General features: G+C 31.3%; 2 protein-coding genes across 3 annotated transcripts; one reads left to right on the forward strand and one right to left on the reverse strand.

The window, feature by feature from the left end:
* Positions 1–9,804: 9,804 nt before the first annotated feature.
* Positions 9,805–16,229, forward strand: LOC112512711 (delta(7)-sterol-C5(6)-desaturase-like). 2 transcript variants are annotated; one of them, XM_025118817.1, is made up of 3 exons: positions 9,805–10,249; positions 14,812–15,117; positions 15,791–16,229. In XM_025118817.1, exons 1-3 carry the CDS (start codon positions 10,030–10,032, stop codon positions 16,081–16,083), a joined length of 819 nt encoding a protein of 272 aa, XP_024974585.1. In that variant the 5' UTR covers positions 9,805–10,029; the 3' UTR covers positions 16,084–16,229. The 2 variants fall into 2 exon arrangements, with proteins under 2 accessions (XP_024974585.1, XP_024974587.1); XM_025118819.1 differs by lacking the exon at positions 9,805–10,249 and adding an exon at positions 14,278–14,569.
* A 755-nt stretch (positions 16,230–16,984) lies between these two features.
* Positions 16,985–20,321, reverse strand: LOC112513290 (alpha/beta hydrolase domain-containing protein 17C-like). Its single transcript, XM_025119510.1, has 5 exons — positions 19,722–20,321; positions 18,616–18,652; positions 18,282–18,518; positions 17,829–17,876; positions 16,985–17,729 (listed from the first exon to the last, which is right to left on the reverse strand). Exons 1-5 carry the CDS (start codon positions 20,024–20,026, stop codon positions 17,334–17,336), a joined length of 1,023 nt encoding a protein of 340 aa, XP_024975278.1. The 5' UTR covers positions 20,027–20,321; the 3' UTR covers positions 16,985–17,333.
* Between the last annotated feature and the right edge of the window lie 1,108 nt (positions 20,322–21,429).

A 21,429-nucleotide genomic window follows, 5' to 3' on the forward strand; every position in this document is an offset into this window, starting at 1 on the left:
AGATATAGGGAAAAAATTTCAAACAATGGCACCATTTGACTATAAGAAATAAATGTACAAAGTTTTTTTTTCAAACGATGGCACCATTTGACTAAGAAAATGACATTAACAAGATTTAAACTTGAGTCTGGGGTGGAAAAAAAGCCTTGCAAACCAACTCTACCAAATAAAACTTGTTCTCATTGTAGTTTCAAAATACATATGTTACCACAAAACAAATTAATACGGTTGCACTTTTCACGAACCTAAATTTTTTTACCCTTCGAAGGAGAAATAATATGGTGGCACGTGCCACCGTATTCTCTACTCCAGATCCGTCCATGACAGGTTCTAAGATTGTTTCTGAATGATTTGAATTTTATGAAGGGATTTGAATTGGAACAGATTTAAAATGGTTGGTGTGTTTGCTTTGTAGGATTTGAAATGGAATTTGATTCCATTATTTTATACAAAAATTTATAAATAATTATAAAAATACAGTTAAATTACAATTTTCTTAATTGATTATTACAAAATAAATGTCTTTAACATTTTTAAAAAGCTTATTGCATACAATCCCATGAAATCCCGAGCACCCTTTAAGGATTTTAAAATTTTATATTTATAGGATTTCAATTAAATCCTAAGATTTCAAATCTGGACAATTCAACAAATCAAACATGAGATTGAAATTAATTTGAAATCCAAATTCTCTCAAATCCACTCCAATTCTGCAAAACAAACAAGACCTTAGAGTTTACTAAAAATATTTTTGGTCAAAATGCATATATGATGGGAAAAAGAAATTACAAATTGGATTTTTACGGTTATATTAAAGTGTATGTTAAATAATATATATATATACTATATTACAAAGCATTTGACAAAAACTCTTAAAAACCATTTTTTTATGCATGAAGTACTGTATATTGATGCATATTACTTAAAATTCAAGATTACAAGTAAATTATGTATAAGTACAACTTATTAAAGCTTCATGTTTGAATTCGTGTAACTAACTGGGGATAAACATAATCAAATAGAGGATAAACATATCATTTTAAAATATAAAAAATCTAAAATATAATTAGGATAATCATTGAGTTCTAACAAACTACTTATATTATCTTTATAAAAAATTATAATATTAAATCAAAAATAAAAGAATGAATTAAAAAACTACAAAAAGATGAAATTTTAAATAGTTAGTTTGGTACTGATATCAATAACTTTTTTTTCATTTTTTATGATATATCTTCATATTTATATCTTAATCAAAAATAAAAATATTATCGTTTTCTCAAAATCACATAAAATTATATTATAACATCGACTGAGACAAAAATAAAATAAAACAAAAAATTAAAATCGAAATGTATCTCGATGCGTTGTGCGAGTACCCTTCTAGTAATTAATAATGAAAATGTAATGGTTATAGTTAGATATAATTATCTTAAGAGATTTTGATTTTTAATTCTATATTTAAGAAAAAATAGTATCAATTTTTTATAAAATTTATAATCAACGTGATATAAATGTATTAAACTATCGTAATTAATGAATAAATAATGTATATAATTAAGATAATGACATTTTACCGATTAAATAAGTGTGCATTTATATAATTTTTAATGACATTTAATTTTTAGAAATCATAATATTAATTAAAATTATGGAATCGTAAAAGCTATAAAATAAATATGTTTTTGGGTTGTTAACTTGACACTAATCTAACCATATGAATGTATATTTTCTAATATTGAGTAAATTACAGATTTCGTCCCTGTGGTTGTATAAAAGTTTGGATTAAATCCCTCAAATGAAATAATTCAATTTTGTTACGGATTGAGTTCCTGCTTCTAACTCCGTTAACTTAGCTTGGTCTTCCCACCATCACAATGAAGATATTGGATTCAGTTCGGTTGTGACATGCGTTTGATAACTTGTTATAGGTGATAACTCTCAATTTGTGAGAGTTTTTTTTATTGTTCAATACTCTTATTTTATTGTGTCTTTTGTACCCATTTTGCTCATATCCTATATTTTTTGTCCAAAATATTTTAAGAGGTGATGAAAGGTCAAGAATTTGATTATTTTCTGAAAAACTATTGTTGTTGGTAAAATGCTCACTTTCTACTCACATTATTCCTACGACATATTTTTCTCAAGACGGATTTGGACAAAATTCAAATACTGGCTCTCCTGGGTATTAAAGGGATTTAATTCTGAAGTCAGATCCGAAATTCTTGAATTATTTGGAAGAATGAGCCTTGTTGAATTAAAAAAATATTTTAAAGTAAATCTACCATTATTTTAATGAAAAAACCTTCCATACCTTTTTCCTTATTTTAAGGGTTAGATAACTTTACATTTTTCAACCTTTCAAAAAAGATGACAAGGCCAGGAAAGTAGACAAGAAGTGATGGGGGGTTTTTACCCTCTAGTCAAGAAGACTTTATTTCTTTGGGCGAAGAGTTTGTCCGGTTCTCACTTTTTCGCTATATATTGAAGCTTTTCTCTCATTTGGAAGACATCAACAAATCAGCCAAGCAACCTTGGAGCATTCACTCCCAACTCAAGTTCTAGGGCAGTAGAACAAGTTTAATTTCTGCATTTAATTTTATTTTCGTACTTAGTCTTTAATTCTCGCTACTGTGCATTGTATGCCCCCTGTGGGCAACAGTTTAAGTGAAATTTCATTTCAAGTATTTCTTATGCATTTTTCTTCTCCATTTTCCTCTATGTTTTATAGTTTTATTATGAGCTAATCACTTCTTTGGGTGTGGGTGTGAGTCAAACTTAAGAATTTAAAGGCACACCTGGGTGTTGCCATTTTTATTAATTCTTAAGTTTGGTCATTTAAGTCGGGACTTAAGCTCAACGTAGATAAGCTGATCACTTTGAAGTGTTAATATTAGATTCTTGATCCAGAGATGGGCGGATCTGAAATATGGCTTAGATTATGCACAAAGATTTAAGAGAGTCTTTGATAATCACGTAGAGATACGGATTCTGCATGTTTTAAGCTAATGTTCAGATATTAGTCGAGTTTATACTACAAAGAGATTTGATATAAATCTTCAAGCTATTGGAACCAAATATCTTTTTATCTATTAGCTAATTCGACAAGTCTAAGATTGATAAAACTGGACGCTTTGTGGGCACTCTGTGGGCACATTATATAAGAATTCACTCTCGAAAGATTGGAATTCTTATAGAAGTCCCATGAGTTTCTGACCATATTGTTCCTGCAATTTCTTAAGGAAAACTTAAACCCATACCCATCTTTTAATATTAAAGGTTTATCTCATATTTTAAAGCTTTGCACCAACAAAACTCAACTTTTTCTCTCAAACCGAAGTTCATGAAACTCTCTGATTCTCATTAAGTCCAGTCCCTGTGGAAACGATCTTGGTACTATACCAATTTATTACTTGAAGCAATTATAGTATCGACGTGCACTTGCACCGCCACTGTGGGAACTTTGTGCCCACTGTGTGAACACTTACGATTCTAGCACATCAATAGGCAACAAAATGATCAACGTTTCTTCAACTATATCACAGATTCATCTCCACTTCTTCAACTTCAATCCAAGTAACCACACCAAAATATTTCACGATTTTATTATTTGTTCGAATTTGCCATTGATGCACCCACCTCATCCCAAGGTCGGTCCTAAGATTTTTTATGCCCTGTGCGAAAATAATAAAAAATGCCCCTAAGCTTATTTTTTTAAGCCAATAAAACAACGGAACATGCAATTTTTAACGGGTTTAGAACATACTCAAGCTAAGTATTTCATCTAGGGGTGGCAATGGGTCAGGTTGGGTTCGGGTTCAACCCATTTATTAAACAGGTTGAAAATCTCAACCCAACCCAACCCATTTAATTAAATGGGTTGAGATTTTAACCCAACCCAACCTGTTGGGTTAATGGGTTGACAACGGGTTGACCTGTTTACGATTTTCTTAACCCAACCTGTTAAATAAATGGGTTGAACATGGGTTGACCCATTTAATTTTAAAATTTTAAATAAAAAAAGAACTAGAGTATTTAACTTTTTTGAATAAAACATAACACAACCACAAATACAACCAAATTGTTCAAAGTTTGAATAAAACACAACCACAACAAATATATTGTTCAAAATAAGTTGAAATATTTTAAATTCTAAGTAACTCGACTTCCACTTTCATCAACCCCAATTTCACTCTCGTACCTCAAATCCTAAGACCATTAGTCCATCAGCAAGTGTAATCCATGCGTACAAAACAACAACTTATATGTAGCTTATATAATTATCTCAATGAAGACGAATGATAACAATTATCTCTGAGGTATAGGTACAATGATAGAAATAGATAGCCACACCACACAAGTAACAAATTCAAACTTGAAAGAAATCACTAAAGTTCGATAGACTCATAAAGTAACAAATAATCAAAGAGAAGCATGAAATTCATATGATCTATACGAAGTTTAACAACAAAATACTAAACAAACATGATCATAAAGAACTTACTCTGATATCGTTCAACAACGCCTCAAGCCCTCAACCTCAAATCGGAAACTGAAAGTCTGAAACCAACCCAAATCTTTGATTGGAGAAGGTAGAACTCAAAAGAAGGGGAAAAGATCGAAGTGTATGAAGATTGAAGAATTGAAGAATCGAAGGCTAAGCGTCGAGACTCATGATATTGATTAGTAATGAAACGTATGAAGAATTGATTATTGAAGGATTGATATCGAAGAGTCATCATAAAACTTGGGCCAATTTATTTAAGAAGAAACAAAATAAAAAATAAAATAGATATAATATTAAGAATAAAATAAATTTATATAATATTTTAAGTGGGTTGAAAACAGGTTGAAAACGGGTTAAAAACAGGTAAAAAAATTCAACTCAATCCAACCCATTTATTTAAAAGGGTTAGACGGGTTGACCCATTTATTTAATTGGGTTGAAAATCTCAACCCAACCTGCTAATTCTGGGTTGGGTTCGGGTTGGGTTAATGGGTTTGGTCATTTTTTGTCACCCCTAATTTCATCCTCATGTTGATTTTTATTAATTATAATAATAAAAAAATACAATGGGGGGACATAAAAACCGAAAACCCCGAATACAAAATATAAAATGATAAAATGGTAAATCATGGATTAAGATTGTGTTTCATTCTCTTCCAATTTTCTCTTGTCCAGATTGAAATTAGCAAAATAGAAACTTTGTTTCAATTTATGAGACTTAAAAGACAAGAAAAATTATAATTAGTTTTTAACTAAAATAGTAAATTACATTCAAATTACTGTCATAGTAAGCAAAAAGTAAAATTCAAAAGTTACAGGTTTGACGACTAAAAGCTAAGGGCATATCTGTTAGCAACTTAATAAGTTTAATGGAACTAACAACTTATTCGCTCAACTATACATGAGTGTGTCGTAGTGGCTTAATGATATAGAAAGTGACTTATTCAGTAAGCTTTTAGGGGGATCTTTATATAGAAAGCCAAGTTTTTTTTTCAAACATGTCATTTCCAACTAAAAAAACGCTCCTTACATCTGCGAAAAAACTCTCTCAAACAAAAACTTTTCCAACGTATACAAACAAATTAATTCACACAGACAACTTTATACAAACAAAAACTTTTCCAACTTTCCAACTTTTTTCCAACGATGTGCATTCAGTATCCATCACTACTAGGCTTTGACAACTTGATCCAAAAATAGTAATAAATGACAACTTGATCCCCCTTTAGACTTTGATGCCCTGTGCGGCCGCACGGGCTACACGTGGCCAGGGTCGACCCTGCCTCATCCATCGAAACCCTCGTCTCATTCTCTTTGTTCGAAACTTGATGAATGCTCAATAATTTACTCCATCTCAACTCGATAATTGATTGATTGCCAACGATATTTCTTTGTGGCTGGGTTTTTGTGAAAAATAGAAGTTGAGGCCATTCTACGGTGGATACACACACCAGATCTGGGTTTTTGGTGTTTACTTGTTGTTCTTAAAGCTTTATCTACTCTCTCTTTTCCTGTACCCTTTCTCTACGACACATTAACACATAAAGCTTGAATGTCCCTCATGCTTTATCCAGATGTGGGCTTTGATTAAAAGAAGGTGGAAGGAGAGGGGCGACAATGTAAATTTTTACATACGATACCTTTTTTGTGGACTAAAATCTTACCCGGTAAGTAATTAATGTTAAATTTTACCGATAAAGCGCTTACCGGGTAAGTGTTTGGGTAGGATGAACGAGTATTGCTGAGAAGAGGAGTCCTTGGGAGGGGAGGATGTTATAGAGATGGGAGGGGTTTTTTGGTTTTATTTTTGTATTTTTTTAATAATTAAATGCTTTGAAGAGTTGTACAAAATGCAGTCAGAATTGTTAGAAGATCTTTTTGTTCGGCGGTATCCAAACTTTTCAGGTTCACTCCAACATTTCCTAAACGAGTATTTCATAAAGAACCGACATGGTCCAAATAATGCCGTACCATGACGTATCTGGAATAGTAGTACACGTAACATACAACTCTTCGTTGTATTGTGCTCTCCAAGTGTACATGACGTGATGGTTGGAACAAAGACACATTTGGTTGTGGATTCAAACGTGGCATAACCAAATTCTTTTTAAGAATTATCGTTATCTGTATAATAAAAGAATTACTAAATAAATAACTGAAATGACAAAAATGCCCTTTGTATATGATGAGTTAATGGCAACAGATTTAACAGAATTAGGGCAAGAGATCCAATCCATAACAAAAATAAAATCATGATTACCATACATATAATTATTTCGTTTTGTGGACTCAATCCAAAATTTAGAATAACCACAGGGACGAAATTTGTAATTTACTCTACAATAATATATATATATATATATATATATATTATTCTTTAAACATATTTTGGGTATTTAAAAAAAGTCGGGATACTAATTATTAAAATAAATATATGTGGAAGCATATAATTTTTACCATATTCAGAATATGGGGATGGTAAAAAAAACAATATTAAGATGATATTTGTTTTTTTAAAAGATGTTGAAGTCTGAAATTTTATTTAACTTTTAATTAATAAGAGGTGGTGTTAAAGTTTGAAAAGTGAATTAAAAAGATTGTTTGTTTTTTTAAACTGATAAATGTCTGATATTGTTTAAATGTCTATTTTACTCACTAGAAAATTATAATGTTGAATTTATAGATAAACTTGTATAATTTCATATATTTATTCATCAACATTATGAAATTTACATCTAGATTATATATTAGCATTCATTTAAACGAAAATATGTCATGAACGATATTTAACACATTTAAATCATATTAAAATACATCAATTGAGGGAGATGATAATCGATTTGGCAAAGTCCGATTGAGAGAAAGGATCGATTAGGTTTAATCGATTGAGAAACGTCGTTATTGAGGGTCTGTAGAATAATAAGAGGTCGGTTTATCTTTTACTAGATAAGAGAACAATAATACATAAGTGCTTCTGAAAAACTAGGAAAAAAAAATAAACAGTCGGAATGATCCTACCTTTTAATGAATCAGACATAAAAGATTGATAAGAGTTTTTTTTTTAAAACAAACAAAGCCTAAGTCTGACTTTATATTATAAATTATTTATAAGTGTAAAAAGTTAAAATCTTTAAAAATAATTTATATCTAACTTCATTAGCTACTCTATTTTAGTAATTAATAAAATATTTAATACATTTAATAAAATATCTATAAAAAAATATTCAATACATTTAAAAATCTCTAACATTAACAATATCACTAAAATATTTAATACATTTAAAATATTATCGGTAAGAAATAATTAAAATATTCTACTCTTCTATGGAGTTTTAAAGAATTTTCCAAATCTGAAGATTTACACCTTCTCTTTTATTTTCTCTATTTTAACAAACCATTTTACAGAATTATCGAAGAAAACATAATTAAATATTAAAAATATATTTTAACATAAATATTGAAGATACTTTAATCTATTTAACTTTGTGCTTGTACTCAATTTGTCCCCTTCAATAAAACAACGTATCAAGTTTAAAAAGTAAATGATTTGACGTTGATATTTGTGAATCAAGATTTGATTAAAAAAACGTGTATGTAAAAGGGATTCACCTTAATTTAAATGTTTTATTACATGCACCACATTTTATGTTAGAATTATATTAATATATATGATAAAAAAAATGAACAAATGGATAGTGCATTTAGCCGACCTCTAAAATAATCCTTTACGGCCACTTAGAAAATGCTCGATGCTAATTAGAATCGATAGTCCAAGGCCAAACCTGTATTGTTAGTCACAAACAGGTCAAAATCGGTTACTAAAATTAACGTTTTCGATCTTCTTAAAGTAATTTGATCTGAGTGGTTGTTTTGTATATGTGTATTTAATGGTGTACCGATTTGAAGTGATAACAGAACACATGGACCAATTCAATTAAAACGACTAAGAAAAGAACGTTTATATGTAAATCCATACAAAAAAGTACATTTAAAAATGCATATTTAAATTGACTTTTTTTATATATAATTTATATATGAATTTTTCTTTAATCTTTTTTTATTATCTTCTTGTGATATTTATTCTTCTAATTGAACTTTTTCATTAATAAAATAATATCATGAATTTAAAAAATTATATAGTGAAATTTAAAAAATCGATTTAATTACTTGAGAAATAAGCATTTTTTTCAATAAATTAACGACCAAAAATAAAAGACAAAGATCGTCAAGAAGGGAATTATATAAAATAATAGAGTAAACTATAAATTTGGTCCTTGTGGTTTGTCGAAAGCATAAGAATTCTTGTCCTTGTAGTTTTAAAATAGATAAATTGCATTAAAAAGTAACATACTTTGCTTTAATTCATATTTTAGGTAACTTACTTTTAAAACATTCATTTTAGTATATAAGATGTGAAGTTTCAAGCATTAAAATATCTAGATAACCGGTTTAAGCATTAGTCGGTTACAAATGTTCATGTGACATCCAACTCAACATTATTTAGATAGTGACATGGAGTTTTTTTAAATCTAAATCAATTGTAAATTTATTTATTTTATTAGAACTTATATATTATAATTATTTATGTGAAATATATGATTTACAAATAGTTATAATATATAAATTCTAATAAAATAAATAAATATGAAACTAATTTTAAATATAAAAAATCCATTTCACTAACCGTAACAGTAAATAATATTGAATCGGGTGTCAGATCACTCGTCATATCAGTATTAATAACCAGTTAATGTTTAAACCAGTTACTCAGGTACTTAAAATTTTACATGTTAGGTACTAAACCAAAAGCTTTAAAAGTACGTTATACAAAATAGATTTCAAGATAAAATACAATATTTTTTCATGCATTTGCCTTTTTAAAATTACAAGATGATTTCCATGGTTTGTAAAAACTTATGGAAATGGTCTCTCCCACTAAGGACTGTTATAAAATTTCGTTATATGAGAAACATTTTAATCATTTTATCTATTTTTTTTTATAATTTTGTTCTATTTGGTTTTTGATTGAGTAAAAGACAAAAAATGTTAAAAAAAAACAAAATTTCTTCTCATTTGACAGAATATTTTAACGACAGTTACAAGGAGGATTGAGGAACCAAATCCATGCATTTTTATAAATCACGATGGTCATCTTATAATTTCAAACCTACAGAGACCAAATTTGTTATCTTCGACAAACTACAAGGACCAAATTTATCATCTTCAACAAACTACAGGGATAAAATTTATAGTTTGGTCAAAATATTATAATAGACCAAGCCATCATTTAATACCAAGAAGAAGTGGTTTTATTAATTGCACAATTGTATACAGCCGGCGGCTATATATATCAAAGAAGATGCTACTCCGTATACACTAACCCTTCTTCTATCTCCTCCTCTTTTCCGCCACCCTTTCGCCGGAAACAGTCGCCGGAAATAATCTCCACCACCCTGCCACCCCCCATATATATATATCACTGCTAGCTTAGCTTAATTAGCTAGCCTTAATTTATCCAAAAAATGGATACGAACTATTTGCAATTGTTCGTCGACGAGACTTCGTTCACCAACCGGATGGTGCTCGGAACGCTGCTTCCGGCCAAAATCTGGGAACCGTTACCGCACTTTTTTCAGACGTGGCTCCGGAACTACACTTCCGGAACCTTGGTTTATTTCATCACAAGTTTACTTTGGAGCTTCTATGTTTATTTCTACAAGCATAACGTTTATGTTCCTAAAGGTATCTTCATTTCTCATCATCTTTTTTGTTAATTAATTTAATTGCAAATACTTTAATTGTTTTTTTCGAATATATTTGTTTAAAAGCTAATCATATGTGAATCTATAAAATTGTGAAAACTGATATTTTATATGGTTTTTTTCATCTAAGACTATAATTTAAAGTATTGATTAACATATATTTGTGTCACAGTATAAAATTTTTTGACGTTTTCATGAGACAAAAAATATATTATGAACCAGACATAAATAAAATAAACACATCATGAAATAAATATGTTTTAATTAATATATTAAATATTAGTGTACGATGAAAAAAGTCATGTAAAACACTGCTTATAATTGTCACATTATATGTGGTATATAATATATATATATATATATACGGAAATTAATTAATTAATTAGCGTAGGGGGAGATTTCCTTTTCGTTTCTAGCTTCTTAATTCGATATGAATATCTGATTAATTATTTGTTTTAAAATGGTAATTATGATATAAATGCATGTGTAATTAATATTTATTTAATTATGGAATAATTAAATAATGTGAAAAAAAGTATTTTTCCACATGGTGTTCTTAATTCATTCTTTAAGGCCGGCAAGGTGGTGGGTTTTGTAATATATTTAATTTAAGATTTTTTTATTTTGGAAAATAATGATAAAATGTTAATAAAATGGTTGATCGCATGTGCATTGCAATGCGTTTCAGGCTGGATTTTTGTTTTAATTACCTTTTGGATATCTTTATTTCTTCAAACTAAATAAAAAAGTATTCCAAAAAAAATAAGGATCAGGCTTCTTTTTTTTTTTTTAGTCTCTTATGTCTGATTTATTAAAAGACAAAATCATTTAGACTATTTGTTTTTTCGAATTTTTCAAAGACACTTATGTCTTATTTTTCTCTTATCTAATAAGAGGTAAAACAACCTTTTATTTGCATCTTATTGTTCTTCAAATCCTAAACAACGATGTTTCTTAATTAATTAACTTTAATTGATCATTTTTTCTCAATCGATTCTCACCAAATCAATCATCAACTCTCTCAATTAATGTATTTTAATAGGTTGTAAATATGTTAAACAACGTTAATGACATATTTTCGTTTAAATGGATGTTAATTTTATAATAATGATGAATAAATATGTGAAATTGTATAATTTATTCAGCACTATAATTCTTTGTATAATTTATTCAGCACTATAATTCTTAATGGGTAAAATAAATAATTTAAACAAATTCAAACGTTTATCAGTTTAAAAAAACAAATAGTTTTATAGATTCGGATTTTAAATTTCAGTACCATCTTTAATAAATCAAAAGTGAAATAAGACTTCAACACCTCTTAAAAAACAAATATCATCTTAGATTTCTTATGTTTATATATATATATATATATATATATATATATAAAGAGAGAGAGAGAGAGAGAGACTTGTAATCATGTAGAACAATGTGTTTTGTCTGTAACGTTTATGTATTTTTTATTTTTTTATAATATTTTACTATGAAATTTTAATGTTATTTTATAATTTCATTTGAACTCATTTCTATATAACTAGAATGATACTCGCACAATGCATCAAGATACATCTTGATTTTAATATTTTGTTTTATATTATTTATCTCAGTAGATGTTATAATATGGTCTTATGTGATTTTGAAAAAAACGATGATGTTTTTATTTTTGAATAAAATATAAAACTGAAGATATCATAAAATTTAATAAAAATATATCGATATTAATATCAAATTAACTATTTAAAATTCCTATTTTTTCATGTAATTCTTTAATTCAAAATTTTCATTATTATTTAATTTAGGTTCAATAACGAAATAATTTATATTTGGTTTAATAATATAATTTTCTTATAAAGATAATAATTAATTATTTTGTTAGAACTCGATGATTATCCTAATTATATTTTATAACATGAGATGCTTATCTATTATTTGATTATGTTTATCCATAGTTTGTTACACGAATTCAAATATGAAGGTTCAATAAGTTGTACTTACGCATAATTTACTTGTAATCTTGAATTTTAAGTAATATACATCAATATAAAGTAATTCATATATAAAAAATGATTTTGTATAACCTGGGCATGTGCGATGTGACGGTGTCCACTCAAAAAACATGTGTGTTTATGTTAGGTAAATCATTTTTTTCCGCCTTATATGGAGATATATATATATATATAGTGAAAGAGAGAGAGTTTGTTTCAAATACAACTTGTTGTATTTGTATAACCAATGCAACCCAATAAATTGAGATATTTATGAAAATGATGAGAGTTCATTTATTATGATTTGAATATTTATGAAAGATGAATATGATTCATTAATTATGATCAATACTTTATATTAGGAAACAATCAAAACTTTTATGAAATCACATATTAATCAAATGAAATGAACGGTTGAGATTGGGTTGTATTGGTTGCACAAATGACAAGGGTTGTATAATAACCAACCTCTATTGGATATGCTCTTTATACTTGAAAATCATGTAGTGGAAATGTAAAAATGGTTTAATATTAATGAATGTAAAGATGACGCCAACCAAAAAGACAAAATTGTCCTTCAATTTGGGTTGTATAAGTGTTGGTATGATTCGAAGGCGATAAACCACGTTATGGAACAAGGACCTTGCTAAAACCGCTGAATACTAATCATGGAGCCGCTCTTTGAAACACATAATGGTGTTTTCTGTGAATTTGTTATTGCATTTCTACTAATTAAAGATAAAGTGTGAATAAGAGTTAAAGTGAGAAACATAAAAAGAGATTTGGACCTTTGATCATTTTTAATCTCACATTCATTCCATGAATTGCACTTAATACGGGAATTGATTCGATGTATTTAATTAGTGTTGATCTTTAATTAAGATTGATCCCATGATAGAAATCTGTTATTAGTTTTCTCATTGAAACCCAACTCATCTGTTGGATATGCTCTTTATACTTGATATAAGAGCATCTCTAGTTGCTATGCTAATCTAGAAAATTTAAATATTTAAGAAAAATTTGTTTCAACGGTTATACTAAACTTTCCTTTAAAAGAGAATAAAAAGGAGAAAGAACAGAAAAATCTCTAAGTTTAGGGGAAAAATTATAGCATAATTATTAAATAAATAAGATTTTTTTATAAGAATTTTAGTTTTTTTTTTTGAAGTATATATAATATTTATATACGGTATATGCAACAAATAAACTCACATACCCTTGAACCCCTGACTTTCTAGGAAGCCAAAGATTACAATACCGCTAGGCCAAATGCCCTTTGATATAAGAGTTATAGTTGGTTGACATGTAGAAGAAAACATGGTTATTGAGTACTCACCGGTCACCGCTAATTACTTATAGAATAAATTACATTTTTGGTCTTTATAGTTGTCATTGATTATGATTCATTTTTAAATTAATTACAGGTTTAGTTATTATAATTGTCCTTTTGTTTCATTTTTGATCATCTGACTAACTTTAGTTAATAATACTTTGGTGATTTTGCCTAAAATGATACGGGTAATTGACTCAAATAGTTATTTCACTCATTCAAATTGGTCTCATAGTCATTCCTCTCTAGGATTCACTCAAATGTCACTACGTCCGCAATATCCACATCCTCAATATTATCCCAAATGTCACTGTGTCCGCAATATTGCGAACCTGACTTAAAGATAAACAAAAATCAAATTCCACCAAGTTATCAAGTAGCACCGTCATATTTACGGACCTGACCGTCGTAATTGCATACCTGGGTTGAATCTGATAGTTTATTCTATCTTTTAGCCAGATCCATAATATTACAGACATAAATATTATGAATTTAGGGAGATTTAGATTAATCCAAAAAAATGAATGATTAGAATATCAATTTAAATAAATAGAATGAATATGCCATTGAATCACGTAGACCCCACTCTCACTTATATAATGGTTGTCTTCCCTTCAAGTCCACACACTAACCATTAATACCACTTTCCCTCCTTTTTTGCCACTCCAAAACTGTCTCTTTTTTTGCGGGAATCTCACCCCACCACCACCACCACGACCACCACCACTCAGTATCTGATCCATCCTCCGCCATTGTTATCGGAAAAGAATGGAGGAGTACTTGCAACTATTCGTGAAGGAGACCACACTCTACAACCAATTGGTGGTCGGAAGTTTGTTGCCGGAAAAGTTATGGACTCCGCTTCCACACTTCCTCCAAGGCTGGCTTCGTACCTACATTGCCGCCACCCTTCTTTACCTCATCTCCGGCGTCCTTTGGTCCTTCTACATTTACCACTTCAATCGTAACCTTTTCCTTCCCAAAGGTTCTTATAACACTTCTCAACTACGAATTTTGTTTCTATTTTGTTATTTAATGTTTGTAATCAGTATATAATATTTATATACGACAAATAGAACAAATAAACTCACACACACACTCCTCACATAGTTGATCAAGATGATAAATAGTTGATCTCAAGTTTGGTTTTTTTTACTTAATTATGTGTTTTCTAGTAACGGGAATACGATCTAATACTATTCTATTGAAATCTTTATCGGTTTCTAGATGCTATCCCTTCAAGAAAAGCGGTGCTTTTACAGATATATGTTGCAATGAAGGCGATGCCATGGTACTGTGCGCTTCCCACGATCTCGGAGTACATGGTTGAAAACGGATGGACTAGATGTTTTCCGCGGATAAGTGACGTGGGCTGGTTTTCGTACGTGTTAAACTTGGGTTTTTATCTCGTACTCGTTGAGTTCGGGATTTACTGGATGCATAGAGAGTTGCATGATATTAAGCCTCTCTACAAATACCTTCATGCAACTCATCATATCTACAATAAGCAGAACACACTTTCACCTTTTGCTGGTGAGTTCTTTTTCAGGTCCATGGTGTTCACCGAAACAGCTAGCTGTTCTACATTTTAGAATATAGAATAGAAGTGGGCTATAGAGTCTCTTAAAAGACCGAGGTTTTCATGGAAACAGTTGTTCTGATTCCATTGAAACAATTGCTCTACACTTTGGGGTAGATGTCAGGTCTGTGTATATCCCTCAAATCTAACCTCCATATGGAAACAATTATTCTACTCTTTGTGGTAGATGTGAAATCTGCATACATCCCTCAGATCCCACCTCCGAGTGGGATATATAGTCCCTTAAAGACCGGTGTTTCCAAGGAAACAACTTTTTCTATTCTTCGTGGTAAAAGTCAGGTTTACATACCTTCTATAGACCCCACCTCCGAGGGATATAGAGTCTCTTAAAGACAAGGGTTTCCACTAAAACAGTTGTTCTACTCTTTGAGGTAGAGGTAGGTCCCCAGCTTCAAGTGGAGATACAGTCTCTTTGATATCGAAATTCAATATAGGTGGATACATACCCTATACATCTGTATCGCTTCCATTCATTTACTGATGCAATTTCAAATATACTTGAGCGGTTATTTTGTTGTGATAAAAAAAATTGAAATTTTATATCGTTAGATTAATTGTTATGTTGTATAATATTTAAGAGTAATATGTATATGGTTTTTATATCAGGTTTGGCATTCCATCCGCTAGATGGGATACTGCAAGCGGTTCCACACGTGATTGCGCTATTCCTAGTACCGATGCATTTCACGACACACATAGGGCTTTTGTTTATTGAAGCGATATGGACTGCAAACATTCATGATTGTGTAGACGGGAAGATGTGGCCAGTGATGGGTGCAGGGTACCACACGATTCATCACACAACATATCGTCACAACTATGGGCATTATACCGTATGGATGGACTGGATGTTTGGTACCCTTCGTGATCCTTGTGAGGAAGAGAACAAGAAGATATGATTCAGATTTGTTATTCGTGTAAATGGTGAGCGATGTTCGCTTCGATTCATTTGATTTTATTGGTAAGGTAGAGATGAACAGCATTCGGTTCGCTTTTTAAGGGTCTTGGTTAATGCTGGATTTCTCTTTGAAACTGATTTATTTATAATTCTCATTTGATTATCATCCTATATATATATATATATATATATGCACACACACACATATATACAAAGACAAAAATAGGGTCTGGTTCATGAAAAAACCTACAAAAAATTCAAATACTAAGGAACACCCTAATAACCGTTCATCTGTACAGTATTTACATATACATACAAGTAATTTGTCCGGTATATACACGTGCATAGAGACCATGATAATTACTTGTATACGTATGTGGATACAATACAGATGAACGATTATTAGAGTGTTCCTCGAATTTTCATTTTTCTAAGGGGGCGTTTGGTTCGTAGAATGGAATTTGATGAAATTGGAATTCATCAAATGAATTTGACTTTGAAGGAATGAAATGGAATTTGACCATGCCTTGTGATTGCGTTTGGTTGCATGGAATTGGAATGAATTTGGATTAGGGACGGAATTTGTCTGAAAGGAATTGAAATCCGAGGGTATTGCAGTGGAATGTAAAATCCGCAAGTGAAAGAATTTATTGGAATTGAAAGGATTCCATCATTTTTATTCCATGAACCAAACATTGTATTTGGAATTTGGTCAAAGGATTTGATCATTTCAATTCCTTTCAATTCCATCCAAATCCATGAACCAAACAGTCCGTAAGGGTTTTCCTCTAAAACCTCACACACATTCACTCTTTCTCTATAGGAACCTTCTTTCAAGAAGGGCTCTATTAAAGTGAATACAAAGGAGTTTCACATATCTAACACGAATAGAAGAACAGATCGAAGAAACTTCAATACCGTTTCATATTCCAAAACAGTTGTTCATTTTACATGACGAAAAAGAGGGCTAAAACGAAAGATAACTAAAACTCGAGAAGCGAATACCTTGTGACCTATGTTCAATAACATACAAAGGATTTTCGACACATATTAATACTAATAAGAATAACATAGCCCCGAGGGTCATAACACAGTTGGTTTCGAGGTGGTATACTTGCACAAACAATCACTTTTTATAACAAATCAACACCAACCGCTCATAAAACGGCGAAACTTGAGTAACAAGTTACCTTTTCTTATATGTGTATCAGCGTCAAGATTCAATCCCACATGAAACTTGCTCGAAAAGCATCACCAAACCAAGCCCTTTCGCCTCCTAAAAATGTCAACGCTCATTCGAGACTTCTCGGGCTTGTTTGACTTCTTTGACTTCTCTAGTCTGCTATCTAAGCTATTTCTAGAAACATCCGGAAGGTCGGGCCGCAACTCGAACGTGTCTCCCGTTGTGCCGCTTTCGGATGCTTTCTTTTGATTCTCGACGTCTGATGTCAAGTTTTTTGGGGCGTTGGTTGGTGTTTTCGACTTTCCGAGAGCCAAAACGAACTTTTTCAAGTGTCGGATGAACTCGGGATAAAACTCGAGGTTGCAATGTCCGCCATTGGTAAGCCACAACGGTTCGTACTGGTTCTTGCAAAGCTCCCATAGCTGTTTCCCATGAGAATGATCGACTACTTCATCCGCTGTTCCCTGTATCCCGACACAAAAACCGCTTAAAACATTTATAAATGCAGCTTTTCGAAAATTTCATGAGTGTTATGATCAAGAAACCACACTGATAGATCTTACATGAATGACCAAAACCGGGCAATTCACCGAACCGATTTTCTCGATGTTCTGAAATCGACAAAAAAACAGAGGAACAGTTAACTCGTGTAATTGCAACGATCAAATTAATCAAAATGCGACGAAGTTTGTCTTAGTTCCTTTTTAATGTAACATTTGATGGCGTGCATATCAAGTTTGTCGTCCACGTTGTCGTAATTCTTTCGTAAACCTTTTATAAAGAGGTATCCACGTCATCAAATGTTAAAAGATAACAGATTATCGTTTAAAATGGGTACAAAGTAGGAAACTTTGAAACTCTGTACATCAATTTAGAAAGAAAACAAGAACTCTTCGTTACACCAAACAAGAACAAAACCAAATTTTGTTGCATTTTGATGTATTTTGTTGCATCTTGCCCTATTTGCAGGCCGGAAAAACGGAACTTGTAATAGTATGAAAGCTATATATTATAACCTTATAAATATCGAACCAATAGGTTCGTTTGACGGGATACAGCACCCTAAGCCCAGAAAGGATCGGACTGTGTAGAACCACGCCTCTTAAATCCGGTATACGTGATGCAAGATCGATGGTCGGACCGCTACCGACAGATTGACCATATACAATTAGTTGATCATCTTTAACTCCGTATTTTTCTTTGAGGCATTTATATACTGCATCAACGTCGGCATATGTGTTACACTCGGATGGCTGAGAACAAAAGGAAGGACGATCATCACATTACTAGGAACCAAAGTTTTTCTGAAAAAAGCGATCGTAAAACAGACATATGAAGTTAGAAACGAACCTTTCCGGTTGATTGCCCGTAGCCAGAGTAGTCATAGCTGAAACATGCACATACAAAAATAGTTTAGGCGTTAAAACGAAAGAACGTATGTCGTTTTTAATTCTTCTATTTCATTCCATTTGTTCCTAACAAAGAGATATTTCATCGAAAGCGTCCGTCTTATACGATTTAGCGCATAGATATCGAGAAGATATTCTACCCTTTGTATGGTATTATTTAATTTCGCTAGCAAGCTTCTAGACGTCTAAAAATTGAGGTTTAAGCGGTTGTTTACCAACACAAACCGGGTAAGAGTGCGATCTGCGACAACACTAATCACTGACCGAATGGAAGTCTCTCCCTTAGTTTACCACATCAGTATCTCGGTCAACATCATGGACCGGTAAGAGAGGCTTGGTAAACAGAAGCATCTTTGACCGGATAAGCACCTCTTACCTGATAAGAGGCGGTAAGCAGGTAGTAAACAGCCCTAAGTACCTACTCATTTTGTAGTGGCGGATGTCATGGATCTAGATTTTACCTACGAAATTCGTGTTAGAGTCGACGCCATCCTAGGTTATGTAAGTTAGCCTTGACAAAATACTAAATAACCGTTGAGAAAAACACCAACCCTTTTTCTGGAGACTTATTCGAGAGAACACTCATGTCACTGAGGTCTTTACAAAAACAACCGCTCAGTAACTCCTCTAACCGTAGACCAAGGACCCTCTAAACCCTCTCGACCTATGGACCCTAGACCCTGTGGGATTTACCGAGTTAGTTTGATTTGGTCAGGTTGAAGGCTATAAAAAGAAGCATATGAACAATATTAACACAAACAGAAACTGTAACTATAAACCCTAAATGAACAAGATTCAGGGATTTCTTTCCTCTTGTGGCTCAACCACCCTTTTACCATAAAGTTGATCAGACACATTCAAAACAACCCACCATACTTGCTAAATTACTTATAGAAATATACTAAATTTCCATAGATTTATGCATTAATGAAGTCATTAAACACAAGAAAGATCAATTGTACAGATAAAGTAACCATCTTCTTGACAGAATTAAATTCCATGAATTCAACAGGTTATGCAGTCGATAATGGTTTTCAAGAGAAATACCCAACAAGGTTAACACGAAGACGAAGGCTCAGTTCGACAAAAAGCTCGAACATCTGACCCAAATCGGCTGCATTACCATGTGAATAGAGAAGTGTAGCAGAAGCTTTTGGGTGTTTTATATGTACAGTAACGATTTCGTTGCCTCGTTTAGTTCGAAGTCTCAAGACGTCGACGCCTTCCCTTCTGGGAACCTCGGGAATAAAGAGCTGGCCGCCGCAAGATTCGTCGGATTCCACCGTGTAGGACGGCGGAGTAGGTGGGAAGAAGGCGAACTTAGCAGCGATTGATGATGTTACTCCTCCCATCTATGGTTCAGGTGAGTTGGATTCATAAATATAATTAGGATATTTCAGGGGTTTAGAAATGAATCGGTTAATCAGATCTCCTTTTTCTGGGGAATTTTGGGTGGATAACAGAGTAATGATAATTGTGGCTGACGACAAAAAGGGTGGGGAGATAGTGGTGAGCTGCGATGTGTCACTGATGTTTTTGGTGGTGGGGGCGGCGCGTGGGTTTGGATGATTGGAGCGTCGAAGGGTTTCTCTCTCAGACTGAGGAGGAGGTGGCAGCCGCAGGCGGCGGCGATTTCCAAATTATTCTCTGCCGCTTACCGTTATTGCGTCTACCACAAACTAAAATATTGGATGCCCAATAAATGGCAAAATTTTAGAAGGAAACAATGGTTTTTATATAAATATTATGTTTTTATGTAATTAAATATATATATATATATATATATATATTATATTTTCGTGAATAAAAATTCGTTATAATATGATTTTTAGAGCATCTTTATTATAACTTAATATTAAATAACTTATTCATTACATTATTATTATGAAGTAAAAAAATATTTAATTCAATTTATTTAATAATTCGTTCATTTATTTGTATTTGTTATTTTTTGGATTGACCATCTAAAGTTTTTAGACTATGAGGCTATTTGACAGTTGTTAAATGATTTGATGTAAAATGATTAAGTGATTATAATGATTAAGAGACTCTTATGATATAGTAAAAAATGAAATATGGTTGTTTGTTAATTGTTCATAAAAGTAGGACACTGAATGGTTTAGGAAAGCCCAAGATACAAAATTATTCAAAGGGTTTGAAACCATTAAGAGATAGATTTTTTTTGTCGAACATGATTTATCTCTTGGCGATTCAGATACTGTTTTTTAATTGAATTATTAAGAGGTAAACAAACAACCATATGTTTGGTAAAAGTTAGAGTATGTCCAAGAGATTCCAAAAATCAAAATCTCTAAAAATAATTATATTCATCAACAACAGATTCCCCATTTCAATATTGATTATAATATTAAAATATTATTTCTCTCTCTAAATATTTATTCTCAAAGTCTCCTATTGGTGCTTTCACTTAGTAATCATTTTTGGGGTGATTTTCATATTTGGATAAAAAATCATTCTCTCTTCTACTTTCTTCATTTTAGAGATAGTTTTGGAGAAGCTTTTTAAACAAAGTATTAGCTCAAAATTCTAATTTTCCTATTTTAAATAAGCTTTTGAAAATGCTCTAAACTATATTACTTTTAAGTTGGTTTATAGAAACACTACCTTGAATAACGTGTAAAAGTTTTTTTCAACATTTTGGCAATGATAACCTATTTAATATTAATTGTTAAAAAATATTAATTTAAATTTATTAATTTATATTCATTATACATATGCAATAATTAATTATTAG

Source organism: Cynara cardunculus (assembly GCF_001531365.2).
Source record: "Cynara cardunculus var. scolymus isolate 2C chromosome LG 5, CcrdV1, whole genome shotgun sequence".
NCBI lineage: Eukaryota > Viridiplantae > Streptophyta > Magnoliopsida > Asterales > Asteraceae > Cynara > Cynara cardunculus.

Excerpts from the sequence above, each read along its gene's own strand:
- LOC112512711 (XM_025118817.1), top strand. The coding sequence starts at position 10,030 with ATGGATACGAACTATTTGCAATTGTTCGTCGACGAGACTTCGTTCACC. Across the intron at positions 10,250-14,811 it reads TAACGTTTATGTTCCTAAAG|ATGCTATCCCTTCAAGAAAA; the intron begins GTATCTTCATTT and ends ATCGGTTTCTAG. Across the intron at positions 15,118-15,790 it reads CACACTTTCACCTTTTGCTG|GTTTGGCATTCCATCCGCTA; the intron begins GTGAGTTCTTTT and ends TTTTTATATCAG.
- LOC112513290 (XM_025119510.1), bottom strand. The coding sequence starts at position 20,026 with ATGGGAGGAGTAACATCATCAATCGCTGCTAAGTTCGCCTTCTTCCCA. Across the intron at positions 18,519-18,615 it reads ACGGGCAATCAACCGGAAAG|CCATCCGAGTGTAACACATA; the intron begins GTTCGTTTCTAA and ends TTTTGTTCTCAG. Across the intron at positions 17,877-18,281 it reads ATTGGTTCGATATTTATAAG|AACATCGAGAAAATCGGTTC; the intron begins GTTATAATATAT and ends TGTCGATTTCAG.